General features: G+C 38.9%; 1 protein-coding gene across 2 annotated transcripts in view; it reads left to right on the forward strand.

The window, feature by feature from the left end:
- Positions 1 to 861: 861 nt before the first annotated feature.
- The window catches only part of CSNK1A1 (casein kinase 1, alpha 1), a 27642-nt gene continuing 3902 nt past the window's right edge, over positions 862 to 24601 (forward strand). Inside the window, exons 1-6 of one of the 2 annotated variants that reach the window (XM_009710353.1) lie at positions 865 to 965; positions 12950 to 13076; positions 14834 to 14932; positions 17361 to 17444; positions 20768 to 20907; positions 24183 to 24261. In XM_009710353.1, coding sequence (XP_009708655.1) covers positions 12987 to 13076; positions 14834 to 14932; positions 17361 to 17444; positions 20768 to 20907; positions 24183 to 24261 — 492 coding nt within the window. In that variant the 5' untranslated portion in view covers positions 865 to 965; positions 12950 to 12986. Of the gene's footprint in view, positions 966 to 12949; positions 13077 to 14833; positions 14933 to 17360; positions 17445 to 20767; positions 20908 to 24182; positions 24262 to 24601 lie in introns of both variants that reach the window. The other variant, XM_009710354.1, reaches the window with a different exon arrangement.

Below are 24601 nucleotides of genomic sequence, written 5' to 3' on the forward strand. Positions count from 1 at the left end.
CACTCCCTCGCCTTCTTGGGCCCGTCGGCGCGGTCCCTTCCGCACCTCGGGGGGAACCAGAGACCAGCGATAACCTTCCCGAGGCCGACTTGAAGCCTGGTTTTTACCCCCCTTGCCCCCGGTATCGCTGCCTGCAAGGCACCGGGCGACCCCGTATTGCCAGGGTGGCTAAGCCGCCCTCCGCGGGGTGGGGGAGTGATGGTGCGTACCCCAGGGTTGAGGGGCTTTCCCTGCCTGAGAGCCTTTATCGCCGGCGGGGTGGCATTGCCTGTTCCGACAGCAGAGCCATGCGGTTGTGGTGTCCCTCACCCAGCAGTTGCATAGCTCGATTATGAGTAGTAGGGAGACGAGACGACCATTGTGGGAAAACATACTTTGTCTTTTACGAGCGGCCAAAGTCGTCCCTGTCCAGCCAGTCATCTATCCCACTCTCTCTCATCTGGGGAACACTTTATTTCATTTTCATCAACAGTAATAAAAACAACGAAGATCCCCTGTTTCTTCAGCTCTTTTTTCCTTTTTTTTTTTCTCTTCCTCCCCCTCATGGTTCTGAGCTGTAAAGAAGAAACACCCACGTATGTTCTTCCTCACTTATGTGGATCTGAAGACTTTACATGTCCAGCTCAATTTCATGGCCTGGGATGGATATTTACGTACAAATCATCACGATATGGATTTTATTTGAAGATGCAACAAAATGCAGGACGATGAGCACCGAGAGCTTAAAAAAATTATACCTCAAAGCATTTGCAGCAGGGGTGTGTGGGGGATGTTGAAGTGCTGTGCCCCTTAAACCTCAGTGGCAAGGCTGTGTTTGGTGGACACTCTGCTCTGATTCCTTGTTCCCTCTCACTGTAGGAAGTTGCTGTAAAGTTGGAGTCTCAGAAGGCTAGACATCCCCAGCTGCTGTATGAAAGCAAACTGTACAAGATTCTGCAGGGAGGAGTTGGCATCCCACATATACGGTAGGAATCATTCATGTATGCTGGTTCAGTGATTTTTCTTTAATGTTAGTGTGAGGCAGGACACCACCATTAAGAAGAGATTTATTTAGAAGGGATTGGGCTGTTGAGGGAAAAATGCTCCATCCAAGCTCTACAAGTAGTTGGGTATCCTCCCCACCAGCCTACTGTCTTTTCCTGTCGGTATGTACTGTGCTTTGAAAGTGAGATCTACAGCAGTTCCTGAGCTGTGAGAAATTTTTGTTCTGTTTAAAACAAAGTGTGAGACTGTTTTGGTGAGAGCCAGTGTTCTTGATGAGATTGAGAGTTTGGAGCCGGCACTGGAAATGGCTGCTTTCTTTTGTTGCTTTCTTTTTTTTTTTTTTTTTTGTTCCAACATGTCTTCCTCCTCCGCTCAGAAAATGGCGGATGGACGTGATTAACCCTCCCCCTTCTCGTGTTGGGACAAGGGACGTGCTCAGGCATGTATCTTTTCCTTTCATAGTTAAGTGCTGCAAGGCTTGGGACTGCGGGGAAACCTCAACCAGGAATGAAATGGCAGCCCCTTTCTGTTAGCCGCAAGAGATGCGTCACTAGGATTTCCGTACAGTTAAAGTGCCAAGATTAATCCATCCCAATTGCTTGTGATGCAGCTTCCTTGTTTCATATTCTATCTGAAACTTTAATAGTGTTTCATAATTTCCTGATCTGGAAGAAAATCGCTAGTGCAGCAGACTCTGGGAGGAGTTACTTCTCCTGAGATTATAGAGTTGTTACACAGGGTTGGTTCCCAACTACTGAATCTATGCATCAGAATAAATTAAATGAAACTAATTGTCTCCAGAAAGACTTTGTACAGTAAGTTGTTCTTTTTTAAACTTTGTCAATAATTGTTTTTAAAGTTAGTATTTCTTATGTTTGTACTATGACATGAGGGAATTTTGTTCCTTGAGCTGCAGAAGCGATTTCAATTTTGATATTGGGTCAAACTGAGGATTCCATTTAATCTGTTAACCCTTCCCTGACTTTGTTGTATATGCATCTATATCAATAGTGGCCTGTAAGATCTATTGTAAGGTCATAATGATGACATATTCTACCTCATGTATCAATTTTAACAAAACCTAAAACAAATCTGCATTTCTGAGGTTAATAGCTGCCCTCCTCCCCCAAACACAACTGGCTGTGGTCCTGAATGTAAGCTGGAGCTATGTAGCACAAGAGACAGTGTTGTCTTGGCCATCTGTCCTCATTCGCTACAACCTTTTGCAGGACTAGAATAATCGTACCTAAATTAGGCAGAATACTTGCAGTTTACACAGAATTGCTTATGTGAAAACAGATTTAGTCTTCATTTTAGACTACAGTTTGCTTCTTTTCTTCAAATGGGTGCCTTTATTTCACAACTGAAGACTAGAAATTGCATTTTGGAAAGCTATCACAGTATAGTTATGTGCTGAAACAGGGATAACTGGGAGAACAGCCAAAGCAAGAGAATATCAGGTGTTTCATTGCAAAACTGGAAAAGCAGGCATTCTTAAACGATTTTTTTGAAAAAGTAGATGAACGTTTGGTGCTATAATGAGGCCTAAGTTGCAAATTTTTCGACTTTTCCATGTAACAGAAGTAAACTACTGTTTAAGTTCTTGGATTTGGTTGAAATGCCCTGTGAGAACATTTTATTTAAAGCTGAAATACTGGAAGTAACCTTACATGTTGAGAAACTTGCTTGTAACTTCACTTACAGTAGTCATCTTAAGTTTTCTTTCCTCTATATTTGATGTTCTTGCATCTGAATTTGTTTTCTGTATAACCAGTGACTGTGGCTTAGAAGTCTCACCACTGCAGGGGAACTACGACCTTTCTTTAACAGACATTTCCTTCTTCCCTTCTCCTCCCCCAATAATACAAGATTACAAGAATCTGAGTAAGAATGGACAACTGAGGCAGTACTCAAAACAACTCAAATTGATTCATAGACTCATTGTGCTAAAGATGTGTGATCTATTTGATAATGTCAGTGAGTCTTAAAGTTTTTCACTTTCAGGTTCTCAGTGTTAATCTTTGTGGTATTTTTCTAGAAAAGTGTCTTTCAGAAAATTTTTGAAAATACTGTTTTTGTCTTCAGAAGCAGCATTAATTTTAAATTTATTTGTATGTAGCAGGTGCTGCTTGGCAGATTCTTTGACTAAGCTTCTGTTACTAGTTGTTATCGTGTTGTATGATATCTATTGATGCTTGAAAAAATCTAAAATAGTATTTTTATGTTTATCTTTTAAGAGGAAGCTGAGCAGGGTACCCAGCACAGTTCTTGCAACAAATGTTAAAACATGATGTGTTTAGTAGAAGTAGGATCCCTGGTACTCTGAATCTGAGGGGGAGGACTTGTCCGACCAAATGAGATGTGTTACTGAGGTGCTTCACAAAGATATGTCTTTGAATAGGTGATTACAAAGAGTAAGACCAAAGTGAAATTACTGGCATATTGTTTCAGACAATTCAAGCTTTTCTGACATAGGTTTTTGGCAGCAGCTAAGCTGGGAGAATGTATGACTTTGTACTTAGGTCACTTTGCATGTGTAATTGATAATGCACATTTTGCCATGGTTTTATAATGGTATGTTGTCAAATCAGTCTAAGCGGTTCTTGGTTCAGTATTTAGAAGGATGAATCAAGTTGAAGGAAAATCTTTCAATAAATTTGTTAAAATTTCTGTAATGTGGCACCTTTAAACCACAACAGCACAAACAGAGCATTTGGTAGAAAATTAAGGAATCGTTCTAAGCTTTTCCCATTGCTGTGCTGTATAAGCTGGGCTCAGCAGCATTTTTACCTTGGTGCTACGCATCTGGGAAACAGAAGCACATAAGCTTGCATTGCTCACTTAAGAATGAGGGACTATACTCTCTATTTTTCATCCACTTGAGTAATGGAGTGGCCAGGATCAACTTGCTAGAAGTTACATTATGTGCCTTACTAAAGTGATCTGCTATGGTTCTTTGACTCACAAAGCTGAAATAATAGGTGAGGTATGGATTGCTCATTCATTTTGGGCACCTGTTCTTAAAACTGAACTCTGCCCTTTAGGTGCAGTTGCAAACTTACAAGATGGCATATCTGGAGTGTCACTTAAATTATCTAGAACCAAGCAATTTTTTTTTATAGTCTTTCACGTTGATTTGATGGCCTTTCTGACTGATTGCAAAAAAGCTAATGAGCAAATCTCAGTTTTGGAGTTAAAAGTTTTTTTCATATGGTTTCTGTGGGATCAACTGTGAACCTTCACTTGCTGTGGAGGCTGAACAAAGGACCTTGGTATTCCCACTGTAACGGAGTACATTTACACGTAAAATAGCAAAAACTGAGATTGCTATGTCTTTATTCTCTGAATATTCTAAACAGTTTTAGACTTGCAAATCTTTGAGTTTGCTGCTTGTTGCTGTTTCCTGGAAGAGTATCAAAGTTTCTGAACTTGTCTCAGGAGTTTCACAAAACCTTACATAAATGCTGTACAGATTTCTAAGCTGTGATTTGTTCTTGATGTACAAATTCTGGTTAATTATTACCTTCATTTTTCACAAAAGGCTCTTCAACCAGGCTTAATATTCTAACAATCTGATCTGCCTTTAGGACACAACGCAAAGTCCACAGTATTCTGCTGGGTTTATTGTCATTGTTCTTGGCCATCAGCTGTCTTTTTCTTTTTTCGTCTCTTTTTCAGTGGCAAAGCATTTTTAGCTGTAATCTTGTTAACTGGGCACTGATCCTATTAGTTTGGACTACGTACCATTATTCCCAAATTCTTGGTTCTGGCTTGGAGGAATGCAGCAGAGTGTGTTTGGTGATTTTTGTATGTTGTTCGGTTCATAGTATAACTCTGTTAAAGCCACTCTTTACAAAAACAATTGTTCAAATTACCTGTGACAGCCACTCTTGATTTTTGCCATTTATGGTGTTTATCAACTATTGTTCATATCACGATATTGGGAAGATTACTGTTAGGTACTCATTCAGGTGTATTTTTAAAAGAAAAATGGGCTTCAGATTTTTCTCCTGGCAATATCACCCAATAACTTGTTTTTGTTATCATCAGTTTCAAATGGAAAACAACTATGCTGGAACCAGCTGTGACTATGGGTGATGTATTAGAAGTGTTGGATTTAGGAGTGGGAAGAGAGCCTAGTGAATGTGAAACAGATATTGCAGGTATTCTTGTGTGGGCAAGGCCAAAGAGATACTGTATAGAATGTGAGGCTGATCAAGGTGATACTTAAGTTTAGACATTTGTAAGTTTAAAAACCAAAAGGTACTAACTTAGTGGGTTTTTTCAATGTTCTCTTGCAAACTGAACAAGTAAATCCTTACATTTCTGAATTTTTCAGTGCAGTAAGTTCTTGCAAAATATTTTGATGTTGAGAAATTCAGTATTGTCACGTGTGTGTCACTGTACAATCTTCTAAATAATGAAGGATATTGTAAAGTTTCTGCCCCCCCCCCATCTGTAAAAGCATCTACAATTTTTGTTGTTCTGGTTGCTTACTGCCATGTTGTTGGATAATAACAGGGTCTGCCCGTATTCATCTTCACTAAGTAATATATGTAATGGAAAAATGTGATCAAGTTTGATAATCTTACGGTTGTTATCACAACAGATTTTTTCCTTCAGCACTTCAAATTTTGATCTCTTTGAGCAGTGCTTAAAAATATGTAAATACACCTGTCAAACACCTTCATTTTAAACTATTTTCCCAATAACTTCCTACAGTATAAAAAAAAGAACCCCACACATGGGGTGGGGTGAGGGGGGAGAACCACCAAAAATGCAAAACCAAAAAGACCACTGGAAAAATACATGCCAAACCCACAAACAAAAAACAACCCCCGCAATGCTTCCCCCAACAACAACAAACAACCCCAAAACTAGTAGTCAGTCTGAGAAGTTTTCTATGTTCTTTTCATTAGTAAGACTGATACTTTCGTCTAGGTCTGCAAGTAATGAGGAGGAAGGTTCTAGCAATAGAGCCTCCTATTAATTAACCTTCTGTTATTACTTAAGGCTTCATACTGAAGGGCGGAACCAAAAACAAGAGGAAGCCTCTTGTTCTGGTATCTCAAAGTAAAATTGAAAGCTAGTCTTTTAAATTAATATCTAAAATTTTGCTACTGAGAGAATGAATGTCTTTATAAAACATGAAATAGATTTTGTTTAGCAATCTAAACTTTGGTCTTAATTGGTCTGTGGACTCCTTAGAAGCAGCCAAGAGAGACCACAGTTTGAAAACGAATTAAGTTGTCTGGTTTTGTGGGGTTTTGGTTTTTTTTTCTCCCTTTCTTAGCTCAACCTTTGCAGGAACAGCTACAAAAGTATGCAGTTTCAGTTCAGCGTTACTCTTGTTTGGAACAGGTGATAGCAGAGGTACTACTGAAACACTTTTCCTCAGCAGTGTTTCCTGTACCTACTGTGAATTAATGGCTAAACTGAACCTTCTGATATTTATGGAAGAAACTTGACTTAGGTTCTTCTCCCTTCCTACCAGGTGTTAACGTACCTCATTAAACAGCCAGCAAAACAGTCAACTACATGGGAGCGTGTGCGCAACCTAACACCAGGCAGATGAAATGACCTTACTGCTCAGGAGATGAGTTGTGCTGGCGGACTTCACATATTCATATTTCTCTCATAACTGTACAAAAAGTGATACAGAACTTTATTTATAGAGTCTATCCAACTTCATAGGGTATGGTGTTCATTGCTGTTTCTTTATTTAGTCCTTGGGTGGCCTAATTCATACTCACCATGGCAACTAATGTTAGATGACATCTGCTAAGTATTCCACTTCAGTGTTCCAGTCATGCCATATTATGTTAGGTTCATTTATATTACTCCTAGCTGGCTAACAGTTAAGAAGTGCTTTTCCAGCTTCAGGGGAGGTAATTTAGAAATACTTTAAAAAGTGTCAATTTAGACATGGATCTTGCGATGATAGATTACCTTTCTCATATGTTGCTTCAGTATCTGTTAAGACTCAAATTAGTATATTTTTACAGGCAGAATATACTTCCCAGTTTGTCTGAAACATCATTATTTGTCAGGAGATGTCTGTCTTGAAGTCTAGAACATGGGACCGGAAGGGACCACTTTGGTCCAAATCCAGCACCTGTTCTGGACAACATGCTGTTTTTTCTATGAATCAGTCAGGTGCAATGTTAAAACTTTCTAGGCTAGCACAACAGCACTCATGATTCTGTTGTCAGAGTGAGCGAGCTGCTATGTCTAAAGATAAATGCCTGTGCCCGTAGACAGTCTGCTCCTATTTATTTCTTCCCCTTATTTTTTAATAGCCTTCTCCCTATTAAAGCCCTCCCATATCTGTAAAGAATAGTTGTGTAACTCCATAGCTGCCTTGTGGAGCTGTTTGAATACATGATTACACAGGTCACCATCTTCCTATCTTTCTTGAAGTCTCTTTGCTGTCCCTGTTCTGATTTGGATTTCCTTTCCTGAATGTTGGTGACAGGGCTTGCGCATCAGTGCCTTGAGCATTGATAGCAATTGCTTCACAGTTTCTGTGTAGACCACCTGTACTTTTACTGGTTAGGATTACTTACTATTTTTCAGGGATGCCTGATATTAGAGCTCTATGATTATAGGGAGGTCTATGTTTTCTCTTCAGTTGCATCATCTGACTAATGCCTAGTTCAGACACTTTTGTATTATAACCGAGTGCTTTCAGAAATGGAATATGGTTCCACAGTGTTCATCAGCTCAGTGTCATTTGGTTTTCTGTAGGATGTCTGAATCCTTTATGTTCATGTGGCCTTCTAGACTTGTATGTTCATCTTCATGTGTCTGCTAACTTGTCAAACTTAGTAATAAGATGATCTCAGGTAAATCTAATGGTAAGTTCTTTACAGCTTGCTTCTTGACTGTACACTACTTGTTTTAATAGCTTTTTTTTTATTTCCCTTAGTTCTTCTGACAGTCTCCATTTTTGTCTAGTGAACTCTTCTACTTGGTGTTTGAAAGCCCAAGTGCTGGGAAACTAATTGCATAGGACTACACAGAGTACTCATAGGGTCATGTGCTATGAATTCTGAAAGTGGCAAAAGTTTGTGTAATGTCAAAGAAGTCCAAATCGGCCTTTTTTTTTAAAGTGACTATAAAGATTTCTGGAAGTTTAAAGGTTTGAGTTTAACTGTTCGAGTCTTGTCACAGAAGCATTGTACTTCCTTGCAGTGAGGCACCAGGAGAAGGTTTTTTGTCTCACAAAAGCATGACCTTCTGCAGTTAATGTTTGTAGTTCCAGGTTGCCACAGCCTCCACTGAAATAGTCAGTGATCAAATTGACAGAGGCCTTTAGTGGAGGATAGATTACCTGGCAAAGTTGGTTTTATTAGGTTTTATTAGGCTGGAACAAAACACCCCTGTTATAGTTGCTCTGGTACTAGGAAGACTTTCTTGTGACACTGAACTTATGTTCTGGTTTTGTATATAGTAAACTGTAGACAAAATGATATGCCATCGTGTTAATGGTGACAATGCCTTTACTGCCTTTATGGTTTCAGAATGCATGGAATTTGGGATTTCTTTACTAATGATTATTGTACAGTTATTCAGTAATTTAGTTCATCTTGATCTGAATTTGAGATTTTTTTCATGTCAATCTTCTGAATCCTTTTATTTACCACGTGACCAGCTCACACAGGTTTGATAATTGTACTGGGTTTGTTACCTTGTTGTAATTACAAGTGCCAATGTAATGGATGGAACTGCTGTTTGTCTATGAAAATTGTGTGAGTGGTACAGTAGTTTGAAACTGGGCCTGTAATTTTATGACCTGTGTCTGAACTCTGGTTAGCCCTTAGCCCATCTCTCTTTGCTAGTTGATCTAATCTCAGTTTGCCCCTTTCGTGAAGAGAATATTATAATATATAGCCAAATGAAGTATTTTCTCAGTTAAAAAAAAACCCAAACAAGCTATTAACAAACATTTTTCTAAAACACTTCCTTTGTCATTAACATTATTTATGAACTATGCAGTTGCTGAAACAGACATACAGTTTTTGAAAAATACAACTCTGAAAACAGAAAGGGATTTTAAGTTTGGGTAGACCTGACTGCAGTATTTGCTACTAAGTGCTAGTTGTGCATCAGTACTTCATTTGCTTGTCTCAAGGTTAGTCCAGGGAATTAAAAAAAAAAACACCCCACATGAGTTCAAGTAAACTTTCAATTGTCATGTGATCTGGCATCATACCCGCTTTACTGTATGGCATTTGGAAATCGAATACTTTCAAACCACTGTGTCATGTGACTTAGTTGCTCAACATAGCGTTACAAATACTGAAATTCAAGATGTTACAAAATTTCAGCTGTGTCCGTATACTGGGCAATGTATCAGTCTGCTAAACCAACATGGTTTGGAGACTTGTTGATGGGGTGAGTCTTGGTCTTTCAAATTAGACAAGTCACTGAAATCTTTAGACAAGTCACTGTTCAATCTTTGATGGAAATGCTTTGATGGAAAGCTTCATAAAGGTTATTTACTGTATTCTAACTGATCTGTAGTGATTTGATCTGTAGCTTTAAACAGATGAGGAAAGGGAGAGTGACGAAGCATTTTCATGCATGTGTGAGCTTGGGCACACCTTACAGCTTGAATATGGACTAGAGTTCTTAGCAGCTGTATGAGGTGTTACAGTGTTATGCTGCCAGTTCAAGGATAAATCCTGGTTCTTCATAATAATACCCTCCTGTTAATGTTTTGTAGTCTTCAATAAGATCACCTACTGTTGTTTCTCAGGAAAGCTGATAATAATCCATACTTTGTGGTTTTTTGGCATAAGTGGGTATAAATGGACCTGTGCTACAGAGTCAAAATTCTCTAGTTAGGAAATGTGTTCTCATGGGACATAAAGCACTGTGGGAATGAATTAGAGAAATAATGAGTTTTCTTAGTCTAGTAATTTAGCTTTTATTTTTGAAATAATACATTGCATGTAACTATGGGTGGGTAATGACTCTGCATAAAATGAATGATCCAGTAGTTAAATCTCTTGCTCCCACTTTCCAGTCCCTCCCAAAACTATTCCTGCTTAAAATGTATTGCTGCTGTTGCTTCCTCAACTCTAGTAGAGAGAGAGTACTTCCAAGTGTCCTTAAAAAAAAAAAAGTCCACGGAGCTCTAACAGACATGTGGGACACTCATGTTCTGAGATGCTAGTGTCATCTAATAGTTTTCCAGGCCTTTGTACGGATCATTGATTCGTATTAGTAGCTCATTCCAAGTTTTGTTGCTGATGCAATATTAGAACTTCTGAAGATTTCTATTTAAGACACTAGCTTTTTTTTAAGAATTGTGCTCAGTTTGTTGCTGTATTGTTTTGCACTTTAGCCCAGTAGTGTTAAAACTTACATGCCAAAGTGCTCTGAATTTGTGCTCATCCAAAGTATGTGCTTATGTGCCATCTTACATTGATTATGCAAATATGGGAGTAAGGAGTACTTGCCAAGCCCCTGTGTATCATAATATCCAAGGTTTCCTAAGAGGAGCCAAGAGTTCTAACATTTTTACTCAGAGCTGCCAGTAGTAGCAGCAGCTACTAGACTTTGAATGGACATGATGTAGCCTTACTTCTTAATCCCGCTTTCCCTGGAAGTGTTCCAAGGGAAATGAAAATTTACTTGCAGTGTTAGCAAAGTAAACAAAATACAGGTTACTCGAATACCCTAGCAGAAGTTTTAGTTGCCAGTAGTGAAATGAATAGATGTGGCAGTTGTCTGTGAGGAATTACAGGCAGGTAAACATGAAAATGAAATGTTAAGAGGTCCCATCTTATTTCTTTGTCTTGCAGAGTTGATTTTTTTCCACCAGTGCAAAATGGTCAGGAGATTAACATTTTCTTGTGTATATGTAGAAGTAGGCCAAATGGAGGTTGTGCAATCAACCTGAATTACTGCACTTACGAAGCAGAGGGATGGATCCCTATAGAGGAACCAAATGCTTTTTAACATGTAGCTCCCAGGGTAGGCTTCATTTTTGTAAGCTTCACTTCTTCTGTGATACTGTAACTAAATTTTCTTAGCTCAGCTGAAGACTGATCTTTGATCCTTTTCCCTTCTACTGCAGTCTCTTGGGCACTGAACCATTTCTGTACTGAACAATTACACTCAGCATCTGATTTGGACTTCCATTTCTGAAGAAAATAATATTTTCTCTACATCTGGATTTACTCCTTAGAATGCTTCAATTCAGCTCATTATTCTTTAGTCTTTTTCACAACAAACGAAAATTTCATATAACAGAATAACTAGGCTCATTTGCTATTTCATTACTCTAGATGACAATAATGTTTCATTTTCAACTGTGACCTATGAAGTTGTTTATAGAGGCTTGTCAAAACTACTCGGCTGTTTGGATAGGCGGCTTTGATAGGAACCAAGAACTAGATTTACAGGCATAGTTAGTAATTCTTGAACTGAAGCTGGTTTGTAGTTGATTAAGAACTTTTCTCAACAGCATCTCATTTTGACTCTTTCTCCATCTCTGCGTTGCATTTTTTAAATTTACTTCTTGGTTGTGCTTGCAGTTGAAACTGGCTTCTGATCACTCCTTAAAAGGGCCTAGCTAGGCAGGTCTTTTCAAAATGCGTATGTTTCATGGCTTGGTGTCAGGTTGCAGTGTGACTATTAACCTTTTCATAAATTACAGACTTTATCAAATAATACCATCAGCATGCTTTCCTAGTTGAGTCACTTGTAAGGGGGGGGATTGTACATCATAGTACATTCAATGAATTTTTAGAAGACAAAAACTGATAATACTCACAGTATTGGTATGATCATTACCATGTTGGAGGAAAACTGTTTTGTTGACATTTCATTTGAATGATGGATTTCAAAATACATATTTTCTGCATTCCCTCTTGATGTAGGAAATGAATAAAGGTCCTAGACTGACCTATAAAACAAGGAGTATGATCCACAGCTCATATATAGCTTTAATCAAATTTATAACAATGCATTACAAAGTGCATGGTTCTACTGGAATCCTGACAGTGGGAAGGTACAGGCCAGTAGTTCCTGAAACAAATCCAAATATAGAATCTTTTCTCTGCAGTTTTGTAAACATTTTACTTTACTACCCTGGCTAAGCTTGGAATCCTGTGGGTACGAAGGAATTTGTCAACTTTATCAGTGTTAACTATCTTCTGGGCAACTATGCGTTAGTCTCTTGTAGTCATTGCCTAAAGTGGAAATAAAATGTCTATACAGGTCTTTAAGCATCTGCTGCTAATATGTTTGAGCTGAATCTTTTTTTAATTTTTTTATCTGCATGCTCTTATGGGACATATTCTTGGTGTATCTTGTCTGCACCACTAAACAATAACATAAAGCAGTACTATGATGGAAATGCTAGACATGGATTGGAAGGAAAAATATGCATGGGAGGCCTTCTGCTTGTCCTCACAACATTGGTGACATTTAATTTTTTGCCCTGAATTGATATCAGACACTTAAGGGTGGATGTCACAGTCTATTTGGCTGCAGTTGATATTTTGCTACATTTGTCTTTTTGCTTTTATGACACTTAAGTATTTTTCCCTTTGTGATGTTGAAAACCTAGTGAAGAGCCTTTATCTTCTCCTTAATGGGATAGCAGAAGTTGATTGACTTTATACCCGCACCTCAGTATATTGGCATGTAATGACTTCTGCTTTGATTGCATTTTCACTTTGATGTTTGGTATTTCAGTTGCTGCTAAAGTGTAGGAGTGTTTCCTCTTAAGAGAAAATTAAACATGTGCACACACACTTGCCAATTTGTGTCTTTTGTTTTGTCGTCAGACTTTGTTTCCAGGAAAAGTAAGACACTACTCGCTTTAGTTTTTAGTTAGCTTTCAAGATTGAACATTGGTCAGTGATGTGCCTTTGCAGCCAGGAGAGCTAATGGTATTCTGGGCTGCATTAGGATTTCTGCTAACACTGAGTACTTCTCTTTGTTGCAGGTGGTATGGTCAAGAAAAGGACTACAATGTTCTAGTTATGGATCTTCTTGGTCCCAGCCTCGAAGACCTATTCAACTTCTGTTCTCGCAGGTTTACGATGAAAACAGTACTTATGTTAGCAGACCAGGTATGTACAAATCTTGCTGTGAGGAAATTAAAAACCCTAAAGTATTTTGTGCAATGTGGTTCTTTTTAAGTGGATTAAATAATGTGTTATGCGGTGTTGTATATAGCTAAGTGAACACTTGACCTATATAGGAATGAAGTGATGGTGGCTTTTGTGTGTTCTGGCCTACAAAATGAATGTAGGCCTGTAGTGGGAGGGCAGTGCAGATACCAACTCCTTGATGCTGCAAGTCTAACAAGTGCAGCTTTATTAAAGTAGCAAGACTAATATGGGTGGATTAACTCCCAATATCAGCCATGGGGGTGGTGTTAGAAGACCTGAAGCAATCTCCAGTTATGGTTGATCCAATTCAGTGGAAACCCATTACGTGTTGGCCAGCTGCAGTGACAGGTGGGCAGCACGCAAGTATATGGGTCTGTTCTTATTGAATACCACTATGCAGTCACAACCTCCTGTAACTTTTAGTACCAGACCGTGAGCTCTGGTGGTTCGTGGTGCTTAAGGACAGTTCTTTAATATGTTAGTGGAGATGCCACTCTACCTCAAAGTTAAAGTTGAGGCCTCTAAAACTGAGGTATGTTAAGTATTTTTCTAGCAATTGGTATTTTTTCGACTTGGTCATGAGAGTACAGCATTTGAAATAGCCAGCCATATTTATTTCTTGCTGTTTAATAAATAGCTTGATTGTGCTGTCTTCAGCTACTTGAAAGGCAGTAAGGATTTCTCCAGTTGAATTTGCAATGGTAGTTTAAATTTCATCTGATATTATGTAATTGATGTTAGTACCAAGTTGTCAGTTAGCCAGATGCTCATAGAATCCTAGGCTCTTGGCCAAGGAAGCTCACCACATTTGTGTGGAGACAGGGTCAGCTGTCCCTATTCTCAGCTGCTTTCAGTGAGTGGAGCACTTGCTTTAGAGAGCTATTTGCTTGCTCAGTTAGGTAGAGTCTGGGTGTTGCTGTGTCTCCAGGGAATCTGTATGGTTTTCATGCAGTATTCCTTTGGATGATAAACACTAATTAGTTGTCATCTGGGAAACATAGATGGAATGTATATCAGTGCAAGGAACTGGCTTTTAGGGCATAGTCCAGTAGAACAGCTGGCAAGGGTATGGTGGTGTAGCAATTCAACTCACTAAAGACTGCGTGAAGAGTGTTTTAGTAGCTGGAACGCTGTACCACATAAACCCATGTGCTGTGATTTCATGCACAGGAAATTGCGTGACCGTATATGGTGACACAGATGTGCCAGAGTTTCTCTGGATCTTCATTGCTGACTGTTATTCCTGGATCACCGTAGCCTAGATATGACAGTGTGGACCACAATCAAGTTGCTACTTGCTCCTTGAAAACTGTTATCTGGAAAAGTGACTCTTGATGATGAATGAATAACTGGGACAGGGGGAGGGAATGAGCTTTAAAATTGTTTTGTGGTGTAGAAAACCTTTGTTTGAAGTAAGGAAAAGAAATTACTCTTTAATGGAACACTGTAGTTAAAATGAATGTGAATGTCTGGGAAATAGTTTCAGGTATTTAATCTGCCATTTTCTGACCAAGATTATAGATTTTTAACATATAAGAAAGATAAATTGATTTGAACAGTGTTAAAAAAAGACTTGGTTTTCATTAATCAAATGTACAAACTTAAGTTGTAGAGGAAGGTAACATTAAAAATTCATGCCTTCATTGGAAGTTGAAGTGAATTGTATTGTTCTAATTGAAATCTTACCTGTTTTGTTGTTGCTGTTTTTTTTACAGATGATCAGTAGAATTGAATATGTGCACACAAAGAATTTTATACACAGAGACATTAAACCAGATAACTTCCTAATGGGTATTGGGCGTCACTGTAATAAGGTTAGTCTAATGCTCTTTGTTTAAAAGATCCAGAGGAAATGGTTATGTTACTTGATTCAAGCTGCACCACCTTTTTAAAACTCATTGCTTAAACTGATGTTTTGGATGTTGCACCATGGTTCTTTGATGTGAGAACTTGGATTTCTCAGTGCCGCCTTCTAAATGCAGTGGCATACACGTGTGGGTCTCTGACCCACCCTGTGAGATGCACTTGATTGCAAGATGATTTCTAGACTTGCAACAAAATTGTGAACTAACCCTAGAGAATATTAGCTACTTTTCTCAGTGATGGAATTTCATTATCAAGATGACTATTGTAATACCATTTTTTTCCTCAACGGTAGTCAAATGTTATCTTTTGCTTTGGGGCTGACTTCCTGGGATGAAAAGAATTCATACCAACGTGGGAGCTCCTGACTTACCAGTCAACAGGGCGTTAAATCTTGCAGTGACAGACTGGTGAAGAGAACTATTCAGCCATCAGAATTGTGGATATAACTAACAGCCAACATGTAGATCAATTGCCTTTATAAATAAATGAAATTAAGCAAATATGTTGATAGAAGACTTAAGTTATAGAGTACCTGAATTATATGTTGTACAACAAAAAACCGTTATTTTACTTTGCGGAACAAAAAGAAAGCAAAGTGGGGGGGGCGGGCTGAGGTGGTTACATTTGGTTGGATGGGTAAATGTAGTCAGAAGTGCATGTTTCCTGTTGAAAACCTTGTATAGAAGAAAACTTTTTAATTTTATTTTTAGTTCTCTTGAGTGAAATATGCTTAATCCTGCAATTTGTATGTTGAGCTCGGGCAGACAGGCAGCATTGGCAATGCATTAAGCATGCTACTTAATAGAAATTAACTTCAGGACAAATGTATGTGATCAAGCTGTTTATTGGAAGCAAGATTCCCACTTATCTTCTCTATATGCCATCCGAGAATGTCTCATCTCTTTAGGCACTACTAGTATTTAAAATGTTTACCTTTGTTTGCCTGTATGAATGCCAACTTCAGGGCTGTGAATGTTAGAAGGGGAAAGCTTGATTAACAGGAGATAACAGCTCTTGTCTGAAGAGGTGCAGTGCACTGAATGTTTAGATACAACCATTGTTGGAAAAACTTGTAAATCCAGCTGAAAGGCAGTCTTTATGTAATCCTGTTGCTGTTAAACTTCACTTGTTCCCAAGTTTCATACTTTCACTCTGTAGAGCTCTATTTTTCTCTGCTGTGTCGAGCAGTTAGGCTCCTTAATTTTCTGGCATGACTTGGACTATAACTTAAACTAGGGGGGGAAAAAAAGTTTTAGTTTCTGACTTGTAGTCATTCTTTTTGGGCCATTTTTCTATACTTTTGCACAGTCATGCTAGGTGGGCATTGCGGCACTCTGTTTCATCTTGATGTGGATTAATGGCCTAGAAATTGCTGCTGTGCTTACTTTAGTGGAGGAACACATTAGATTTGCATCAGCTGTAGTGAAAAACAAAATTGCCTGTAAATCATTATATTTTTTCCCATTAGTAGACTAGGGAGCCATGCAATGATATGGTGGTAAACACTATCTGGGGCACAGGCTTCATTACTATTACAGGGGTTTAGAGATTAGGGAGGTAGTTCGTGATGGAGGTGCAAATGGATAGATTTACATGAGCAAAATGAGGAATGGGTTGCTTCAGTTTGGAATCAAGTGCTTTATCTACGGAATGCTTGCCACCATACAGTATTTACTTTGTTTCTTTTTGTAACTAAGTGTAGTTTGGGGTTTTTTAGAGATGACTATACACAGCTAAAGAAAATCAGCCACAAAGACTAGAATAGCATGGTAATCTTGTTCCAGTAGCTTCCTGTCAGTTACATTTTTTAAAAAGTTAAATTGATTTTTTTTCAAATTTTAATTTGGTGATTGGGAGAAATTTTGATCCCACCTTAAAAGATGAATTTTCAGCTCTGCTAGAAATAAGCCCTGCATGCTTATGAAAGTAAACTTTAAGGTGACTAAATGCCTTCTACCTCTTCCTTACTGAAGATTTACTTTTTCTAAATGTCTTTTGGGGGAAGGGCAGTTTGTGGAACCAAATGATGCTTTTGTAAGCAAAACCTCAATTTCCTTTTTTAATAGAGCCAAATGTCACCATTGCTATCCCTGGTCAAGGCAGTGCCATTTTGGAGTGGCTCACAGTTGAAATAATTTACTTTGTCACATCTTTCAAATTTTCTCCTTGGGGGGAAAAAAAAAAAACCAAACAAAACAACAAAACCCAAAACAAATATACATAGTTTTTAAAAAACTACAGTGCTTAGTGGAAGAAGGATGGCATTTGGCTACCCTGTTCTTTCTCGAACGCCTCGGTGTTGCCTGTCTGCGCCGGCCATTGTTGCAATGTAAGCAATACTGTTTGATGCACTGCCACCCTCTATTGTTTGTTCAGTGTTTAGAATCTCCAGTGGGGAAGAGGAAAAGAAGCATGACTGTTAGTACTTCTCAGGACCCATCTTTCTCAGGATTAAACCAGGTCTGAACTGTCTCCTATTCCAACCTCAACCCCAAATTCATGTGCTTTATTTTTGTTTTGTTTTTGGTTTGGTTTTGGTTTTGTTTTTGTTTTTTTTTTTTCTGGAGAATGTAGACCTTGCGAAAGCACCTCTTATGTTGGCATTATTCAGACATACTTGGCAAACATGTAACATTACTAAGATGTTTCCCTGTGGCGCTTGTTTAAATTGTGGAATTATTTCTAAACTTGATATTAAAAAGGGCTAAATGTACGTGCTTGATTTCAGATACAGAAGCAGGTTTTATTTTTGTCCTTTAAAACTCAATGGTGATCTATTGAATGTGTTTAAGGATAGACGTGCCACCCTAGTGGTAGTGTAGGACTGTCTGCTTGCCTTCCTGTAGGGTTCCTGCAGTGTTTTTGATCACACGTGGAGAAGTTCTGTTACGGCTTCAGCCAGACTCCTTCCCATGCGGTTTGTTCAAAATCTTTCCAAACGTGTAATGAGGACTCTTATATTTTCATCCATTGTGCTTATAAAATGAAATTACTCCAACAAGCTGTGTCTTGAAGAAGCATGAGCTTATCTTGTAGGGTTAAATGTAGTACTTCTGACTCTTTAAGAGAAGATGAATTGGAGAGAAATGAAGACACATGCCAGTTCATAGCAGGACAGCTGGAAATCGTGGAATATGAATTATAGCTCAGGAGTTTGGCCATAGAATCAGTCTGTAGCTTTCTACAATAATAGTCTTCGTGTATTAAATCCTAGGCAGCTAGCTGCTGTACGCAAGCTGACAGGCTTTTGTTATCTGCTTCTAAAACTTTCTTATCAGTTGAGGCAGGGACTTTGATCTACTTCTCTAGTTGCTCTTGGCAAAAATCTTGCCCTAGTTCTCAAGTTTCCTGAAATGCAACAAACAGAATTAAGGTGATATGAGGTTATCTGTGGGAATACGTCTGTGTTCCTGCTGGTTGGCATCGGTACATTCTGTGCTCATCCAAATCGGGCTGAGTCTTCCAACTTAACTCTTTGCAAGGTGGATTTACTCCTTTGCCTTTCACCCATCTGGAATGGGAAATAAAGAATGAGCCTAAGCTAGGGAACAGAGTAAACTTCCCCAGAGAAATCAGTGCTGTAAAACAATATCCAGTTACTTGACTAGCATAAAACAGGTCTGTGTTGCTGAATTGATGCTTTTTAAAATTATTTTCTTTTTAAGGGGTTCTACCCATACATCTTGAGGGAATGCAGAATTACCTTGTTCAGGTCTAGTATCAAGAGCTTGTAGCAGCTGTGGAAGAGGCAGAGCATCATTTACTATTATAATGCTCTTGAAGAAAGTAGTCTTACCATGTCTGTGCTAAACAGGGCTAGACACCAGCTCTTTATATATTAGAGGCATGCTTCCAGTGTTGACTGTTTTGTTTCATGAACTGTGACTTTGTCCCTTCATACCATTAATTAATGGCAGAATCCTCAGGATTACAGAAAGCACATGAAGACTTTGAATTGTTTGAAGTGTTTGTAACTAAATATGCAGTGAAAATGTTCTGACTGATGTGTATAGTGTTTGGTTTTCCCTCTTTCTCAATGCATAGTATTTTGCTTAAGAGCTATTGCAAACTATACATCAGAGGCTGTCGTCAGATCAGAAGGCTTTAATCGGAAAATGAGGGATTCCATTTGAGCTCAGGCTTTGCTTCTAGGAAAGTTGCATTTGCAGTATAGTAATGACATAGAAGCTTTATACTCTCTGCTTGAGGAGCTTAGTATCAAAATTGCTAACCTGGTTGCTGGAGAACATGTCCATGCTCACTAAGTGAATAACTACCTCTAGTGGTAGCTGTGGCGGGTGCAACAAAGACAAGACCCCCGCTTTCCTGAACTGTCTGATCAGAGTAGTTGTTTTAAAAACTTGATTTTACTTCCTCTTGATCAAAGCATTCTGGGCTTTCAGGGTGACTTTCACTAGAATAGCAAATGTAGAACTGCTGTGCTTTGTGGTTGCATGTAAATCATGGTAAGATTACAACTCAAGGTTTTCTGCACCAGCATCAGTAGTTTAAGAGGTTTTTAGCTTTGTTTTTTTCTGTCCAGACTACCTAATTAGAAAATCTTCTTCAACAAGAATTCTAAAACCTACCTACCGTACATTCAGAAACTTTCAGTCTTTCAGTGTCTCTGATATTTCCATGTCGAGTGTCACTTTATAATTCACAGTGCTTCCAGTGTGCCAGGGTGACCCTTTGTTTCAGTCTTGGATGCAGGTATACCTGCATATCAATCTCTAGTACTTGTTTGCATTTAAAGCTGTATCTTCTGTTCTGGAATCAACTTAAAGGTGATACTGAATACATTTTTATTGAGACCTTATGTCCTCTTCCCATCATATCCTTCCTGCCCCCAAGTTGCTTTTGCAGTATTCATTAATCTGTAGGGGTTGTAGTCCCTGATCCTGCAGCATTAATCCAGCGTTGGAATCCAGAGCTCAGCCCGATGATTTGTAGCTTGAAGACTGCTAGAATTTGAACTGTTCTTTACATACCTCTGCCTCAGCCTTTTTTGCCTAGTCGTGAAATCTTGTCGCAAGAAGGTACAGTCTGTATTAACCTTTGTAGATAGGCTGGCTGTTAGCACACTAATTAGCACACAGTTGTTGCTAAATACGAAATCATTGGGCAAGTTTGGTTATTGGAAACCTAAGTTGGATTCTATGTACTAGGCTCTAGCTTACTGGCTGTATTAATATCATCATCAAGTGTGTCACACTGCTGTGATAGTGTTCTGGGAGTCTTAAAACGAGCATATGATTGAAAGGAAGATGTCTTGTTTGCTATTGAACATTTTGGCCTTATGCTCTGCAAAATGGCCAGTGTTTTTTAAGACAGAATAATACAGGATGTGCATAACTTGCATTAGGCTGCTGAGCTGCCATTAACTGTCCGTATGTGTAAACTGCTCTAGTGTGAGTGGGTTTCTGTGAAGCGTGCTTTCACACATAATAGTTTCCTTCCTAAATTGTGCACTGTAGTTATCGAGCTAATGTGATACAAAATACGATAGTAACATAAAATAGTTGTAGAACTAAGCTACAGATGCTGAGTAGCACAATCTAATCTATTCTACTGGATTGAGAAAAAGCTTGAACTAATTCACTATTAAGTTTTTGAACTAGCTAGTTAAAGCTAGTTGCGACTCTGCACTGTTACTTTGCTTCCTCTTAACTGTAGGCTGTTACGTTGTGTGAATGTCTTAAAAAGTAGCTAATGCCTAGAGAAAGAGGTTGGGGATTCCTTGCATTGTATAGGAATATAATCTATTTTCATTTTTCTTTAAGTTATTCCTTATTGACTTTGGTTTGGCCAAAAAGTACCGGGACAACAGGACAAGGCAACACATACCGTACAGAGAAGACAAAAATCTCACTGGCACAGCTCGATATGCCAGTATCAATGCACATCTTGGCATTGAGCAGAGGTGAGTTCAAGGAGATTACTGCTGTGCTTTTGGAGGCTGCGAGACAATCTTATTTGTAAGCTTCTGAAGTGTCTGAACTAATTTTATATGAATAAGTGTATATATCCCTTTACAAGTGCTTTTTGGCTGCCTATGTAAGGGTAGGGGGAAAAATCCAAACACCTAATTTGCTTCTTGAAGAGAGTCTTAAGTCTTGCAGGCATGAGGTGGATGTTTTATTTTTTTTAAAGGCTAAACTGTACTTTCATGAGGATTTGTCAGAGGACCTTCACAGATAAAATGGTGCACTTTCTTGATTGTGTTGGTGCCTGTTGATGCCACTGCTGACTGGCTTGAGATGCAGTTCTGTAGCCAGAAAGGGTATTCTAAAGCTGGTGTCTGTGTTCTGCTTTCTCACTCTCCCTTCAAGTTAGTAAACTATCCTTTTGCCTGCAAGCAAGACTTAAAAGATCTTCTACTTCAGTCACACTGTATTTTGCTCTGATATACACAGCCATAGTTGTGGCTCTGTATATACATATGTACACGTGTGTTGTGTTTTTATATGTTTGAGCTTTGCTTAATCAACAAACACATTTTATCATCTGGATCAAAAGCATATTGCTACTACAATATCCTAGGAGTGGTCCAGTGGAGGTGGCACTTCAGGTTGTTTGGAAGTGTGTGTTAGGTACTCATGAGATATGACGTGATGCCTCTCTTCTCTTCCTTACCTTTGTGCCTAGATATTGTACTGTATAAGTTTAATAGTGTGGCTTTACCACATGATGCTGAGTTTAATTGGACATAGTTAAAATTTCCATTACGATCTGTGCCTCTGATGTTCAGTTTAATCAAGATGGGAATGACCGAAGTTCTAGTGGTCAACTTCAACAGAACATGTAACTCAACAAATCTTTGGTGCTTTCAAATGCTCCATGTTTCCTCTTTGCTTTAATTTCCCTAAGGTTCCTTAAGTGTATTTTACTGTCTGTCAGTATCATTATTTAAGCCTAATTGACATGTGGGTAAATGACAGGTGTCATTTCTGAAGTACACTTCATAGAACCCAAGCCATTCTTGTAAGGGAATAGCTGTGCTAGCACCTTAACAGTGAAGGGAGGGAACTGCAAAGGACTATTGCTTTTGAATTTAATTGGAGGTCTTGTACTGTCTCTGCTGGTACTTGAAATTCTAATATATTTAGAAATGTAGCTTAGAGCATGCTAAAAACTATTAAACTGTCTCAATCAAGCCATAAGTGAGACAAACAAAAAATATAGTCCTGTAATCAAGAGAAACCAGTTCTGAAGCTTATGGCAGAATATTTCAGCTGTTGGTGCTGTACTTTAACTGTTACAGAACATGTTTTTCTGTATGTAATGACAGCTGTTCTCAAGGAGCTGTTTGCAATGTTACCCATTTCTTATTTTAGTAATGGAGAGTATTGTCCTGTTTTCCAAATTGTGAGAATCACTTTTATCAGTATATGCTCAAATGTAATAATGTCCATTGCAGATTTACAGAACTAAATGTTTCCTGCTAGAAAATCATGAAATTAAACATTAAAACAATGAGCTGGGGGGGGGAGGTGGTGGAAACTATTAATCCCTTTATTGCTTCTGAATTTACCACTGCCATCTGAGAAAATGTAATTTTATGTCATGGCCCCATACCGGTTCACTGAATCCTGTTGATGATTAAAATCTGCAATTCTAATAGAATTAGCAAGTTTTGCAGGCTGGAGTTTGTGGTCTTGGTATCATTTTTCATCCCCCTGTCTTTGGCTGTCATTTAATATTACAGCTGAGGTGACCTTAGAGCTAGCTTCTGTCAAGAGGAGAGAACCAATCTTTTCTTCCCTGACCCCTGTGCACAGCTAGTGCTTTTTTGGCCTTGTGGTGAAATGGTTTGGGGAGCCAAGCTGATTTTCTTCTGGGATAGCTCCCTGAACTTGTTCCCCGAAGGGTCTGGGAGGTTGAATGTGAGTTGAGGGGGTGACAGCCAGGCCATTCTGGTGATTATTTGTGGTTATATTGGGTTGGCTATAACATAAAGCATCACCTACAATTTCTTTCCTCTCATACCAAGATCTGGAGATAGATCTGTCCAGGTTCTTACAGATTGTTCTCACTTAAAGGGAGCTGTTTTACCCTCACCCATATGTATAATCCTGTTTGCAATATGACTCTCAGCCTTTTGCTCCCTTGTGGGCGTAGGAGGTGCATAGTCTTTCTTGCCACTGTTTAAATTTTTTTTTTCTTGCAGATCTGCTTGGGTGGCAAAGCAGAAGCAATACTTGTCAGGTTCTCTTGATAAGGAAGCTGGGAGGGAAAAAAGTTGTTTTTCTGTCTCATGTTAAATAGATGTCAGCTGCAGAGGGGCAGTCAGAGGAAAAATCTGATTCTATCACAGCTGGGAAGAGGCAAGTTTGCCAAGAGGAAAAAAAATCATGGAGTGTTTTTTCCACTTCAGTGAACTGTACTAGCCTTAGTAATCATGAAAGCTGTGTAGCAAAGTATGATGGTGTTCATGTGGCTGAAGTGCGGATCTGGAGCATATGCACTACAGAAAACATTTGAAGACTTCTAGATGAGAGTTTGCACGTAAATTCTCAGTGAAGTCTATGGATGCATAACTTTGGAGTTCTCCAGCTGCCTTGAAACAGTCGTCTTGTGGGAAGAAAGCAGAGGCATCTCTCAGATTGATGCATGCACCTTTCTAAATATTGCTTGTCTTTTAAAAATCATGGAGACAAGTCAGAGTTTTTTAACAGACATGAAGACAGACAGGAGTTATGCCCTTTTGGGGCTAGATGTTCAGTGTTAGTCCCAGACTGGAGCAAGGTTCAGGGAAAAATCTTCCTTAATGATGTTAAGGCTAACATCATGTATCTCTTATAATGTATTCTGTGGTTCCTATAGGTAAAACTTTAGTTTCTATACAAGCTACTTAATTAAATGGGAAAGATGTGTAATGTTTCATTTTTTTGTTTCCCAAATTATTCTAATGCAACTGCAGATGGAAGCTTACCACACGATACCTATTGACTATTCCTTGCTTGAAAAATGAGTAGAATCTCCTTCCTGCTTGTGAAGACTTGTTATATGCCTGCCAGTGGAATCCTGAACACCTAGATGTCTTATCTGTATTAGAAAGAGACCTTCCTTTGCACCAAAGCTTAGGTTTTATTCCTTAATTGTTTTGTTTTTTAAATTTGGGAATGCTTGCACTATTTGGAATAAAGTATGAAATGCCAAAATTTGTAATTCATTGTGTTCTTCCTCTTTCTCCAGTCGTCGCGATGACATGGAGTCTCTAGGCTATGTATTGATGTACTTTAACAGAACCAGTCTGCCTTGGCAAGGATTAAAGGTAGGTTATCATAGAATCATAGAATGGTTTGGTTGGAAGGGACCTTAAAGATCATCCACCCTGCTATGGACCAGGACACCTTCCACCAGACCAGGTTGCTCAAAGCCCCATCCAACTTGGCCTTGAACACTTCCAGGGATGGGGCATCCACAGCTGCTCTGGGCAACCTGTGCCACTGCCTCACCACCCTCATGGCGAAGAATTTCTTCCCAACACCTAGTCTAAATCTTCCCTCTTCCAGTTTAAAGCCATTGCCCCTTGTCCTGTCACTCCATGCCCTTGTGAAAAGTCCCAATTTTTCCTTGTAAAAAGTCCCAAATGGTGTTGCTTCCCCCCCCCC

The sequence above is a fragment of the Cariama cristata genome, unplaced genomic scaffold, assembly GCF_000690535.1.
Source record: "Cariama cristata isolate BGI_N322 unplaced genomic scaffold, ASM69053v1 scaffold17071, whole genome shotgun sequence".
Taxonomy (NCBI): domain Eukaryota; kingdom Metazoa; phylum Chordata; class Aves; order Cariamiformes; family Cariamidae; genus Cariama; species Cariama cristata.